The sequence below is a fragment of the Pomacea canaliculata genome, linkage group LG5 (assembly GCF_003073045.1).
Source record: "Pomacea canaliculata isolate SZHN2017 linkage group LG5, ASM307304v1, whole genome shotgun sequence".
Classification (NCBI taxonomy): domain Eukaryota; kingdom Metazoa; phylum Mollusca; class Gastropoda; order Architaenioglossa; family Ampullariidae; genus Pomacea; species Pomacea canaliculata.
In genome coordinates this window covers 26882538-26884797 of record NC_037594.1, presented here as the reverse complement: position 1 = coordinate 26884797, position 2260 = coordinate 26882538, and the positions used below count along the sequence as shown (strand labels likewise).

General features: G+C 41.9%; 1 protein-coding gene across 1 annotated transcript; it reads right to left on the bottom strand.

The window, feature by feature from the left end:
- Nucleotides 1–1516, bottom strand: LOC112564791. Its single transcript, XM_025239864.1, has 4 exons — nucleotides 1477–1516; nucleotides 1070–1291; nucleotides 710–942; nucleotides 1–305 (listed from the first exon to the last, which is right to left on the bottom strand). The coding sequence occupies exons 1-4, from the start codon at nucleotides 1514–1516 to the stop codon at nucleotides 255–257; spliced, it is 546 nt and encodes a 181-aa protein (XP_025095649.1). The 3' UTR covers nucleotides 1–254.
- Nucleotides 1517–2260: the final 744 nt, after the last annotated feature.

Genomic DNA, 2260 nt, shown 5'->3' with positions numbered 1-2260 from the left:
CGATGAGTGCTCCGTGGATTCCTTTGCTTCTGTCGTATTTTCTGGATACATTGTTGACACTGTCATCTTATCCGTCAGTTGTGGACTCTTTGTTGACACTGTCACCTCCTCCGTTAGTCCTGGATTCTCTGTTGACACTTTGGCTTCAGATGTGCCCTCTGAAAATGTCGTTAACTCTTTTTCTTCCGTCGTTAAGTATAGGTTCGTAGTCGATGTTACCGCTGCTGTCGTGAGTTCCGTTGTCGCTGGCGATGTCAGAGGACCAACGTCGTTACAGGTGAAGTCGGTCGGGATGAGCGACATTGCTGTAAACAGCAACCAATATGAGCAGTTTAGTATTTGACAAATTGTAAGCAAGCTTTTTGATGGACTGGTCATTAGAGAGACACGGGATACAGGTGAAGAGAGGATGGGAGAAGGGATAAGTAGGCTGAGAAAGGCTAAAAATGATTTGTGTCGCAACACACTTTTAGTGTCACGACACAAACATCTCTGAAAACTGAGTTACTGTAAGATCCACTTTTCCCAACATCTGTTTGTAATAAATGTATAAGTACGCATGCGCGTGTCTATGTGTGGCATGCGTGTGTGAGAGAGAGAGAGAGAGTGCGTTTATGTGTTTGCATAAGAGAAAATCCCCTTATTTTTTTCAGTTCCAATTTTTATAAAATCTTTCTGATACATGAAGCGAAATGTGGTGCAAGCTCACCTGAGAAATGTCCTGCGCTACTGTTGTCCGTGTCGCCATAACCTCCACTTCACACAGTGTGAGAGCCACTCCCGTCAATGATATGCGGACAAACTGACCCCAGATGGACCTCGTGCAGTTCAGGGACGTCAGGGGTCCAGCAACGCCGTCATGGTAACGACACACCGTGTAGGTGATGCTGCCGTTGGACTCCAGACTCCCCAGTTCCACGGTGAAGTTGGCCAGTCTGTCACCTGGAACACACACACATTTGAGCACAGCTTGACCATCTGATACGCATGCTCACACTGTATACAACCTAATCACTGTCTTCCCTGTGTACAAACTACTCACTGTCCTCACTCCATACAAACTACTCACTGCAGCAGTTGTCCATGGTGTTGGTGATGACGATGTATGACACCAGAATGAGCTTGCCTAAGTCTACTCGCCACCAGTGGATGTGTCGAGAGTAGTAGACTTTACTCCAGACGTCTGTTTGGCTGCACGACTGGCTGTTGCCATCAACCGCCTTGTCTGGGGTCCAGTTGGAGTAATTTGCACACTGACTGCAGGGCGCATTCAGCGCAAAGTTTTTCAGCGCTAAGTAACGAACAAATTAGAATAAAATAAAATATTGTTCACTTCCTCTCTCTCACACACATACAGAGACATGAACCCACACATACAAGATACAATATGATTACACTAATGCACGCATGCACAGACATATACAGCATCACACCAAACACACAAACACATATTGACGTACACGTAAACAAACTTACTCAGTATGACAAATTCTAAGCAAAGGACACGTAGATGCATCCTGATCAATAGGCTATAAATGTTTTAGTCCTCTTTGTTTCTTCACCAAAGTCACACTTTGCAAAATAGGGCTAAATAGTTTCTGAACTCATAACAGCTTAGTCACTTTTTCTTTCCTCTCGTGACTAACTCGGCAAAACTACCAGAGCTACAATGTCTCTATATGTTCCATTAAATATTGTTTTAGTGGAAATTAGAAAGTTCATACTGGCTTAATTGTATCCATTCCCTTGGGATTCCTTTGCTCAATGACAAATGGAGTACCGTGGATTATTAATGACAGTTTAAGCTCACCTCACAGACTTGGTTAAACATTTGTTGTTGCTGTTACAATTCTACAAACAGTTTTCACATGCTTTTGTGTTAGATGAAGAATTGCTGCTTCCTATTTATTGCTACTGCATAAAAGCAAGTCCGAGAATGACTAAAAGTCTTAATTTTCTCAAATATAATTTAGTCTCGTTTATGAAGCGAGAAAATCAAACTTCTTTGGTTATACAGCAATAATTTTAAATCCTGAGGTTAAAGAATTTTTAACTGGATATGAAATACGAGAAGACTATGAATGAATCTGGAAAATGAAAGCGATTGCGCATGTCACAGCGGTAACTTCCGGTTGTTTTCATCGTAAACAACAGATAACTCACTCGCGTTTTTCCCTTGGTGGTACATTTTAAAGCAAAGCAACTTCTAAATAAAAGGGTTTTCTGATTAAGTTAGTTTCTCTATCGCTGTTTCAGATAA

Excerpts from the sequence above, each read along its gene's own strand:
- LOC112564791 (XM_025239864.1), bottom strand. The coding sequence starts at position 1,516 with ATGCATCTACGTGTCCTTTGCTTAGAATTTGTCATACTGA. Across the intron at positions 943-1,069 it reads CACCATGGACAACTGCTGCA|GTGACAGACTGGCCAACTTC; the intron begins GTGAGTAGTTTG and ends TGTGTGTTCCAG. Across the intron at positions 306-709 it reads TAGCGCAGGACATTTCTCAG|CAATGTCGCTCATCCCGACC; the intron begins GTGAGCTTGCAC and ends TGCTGTTTACAG.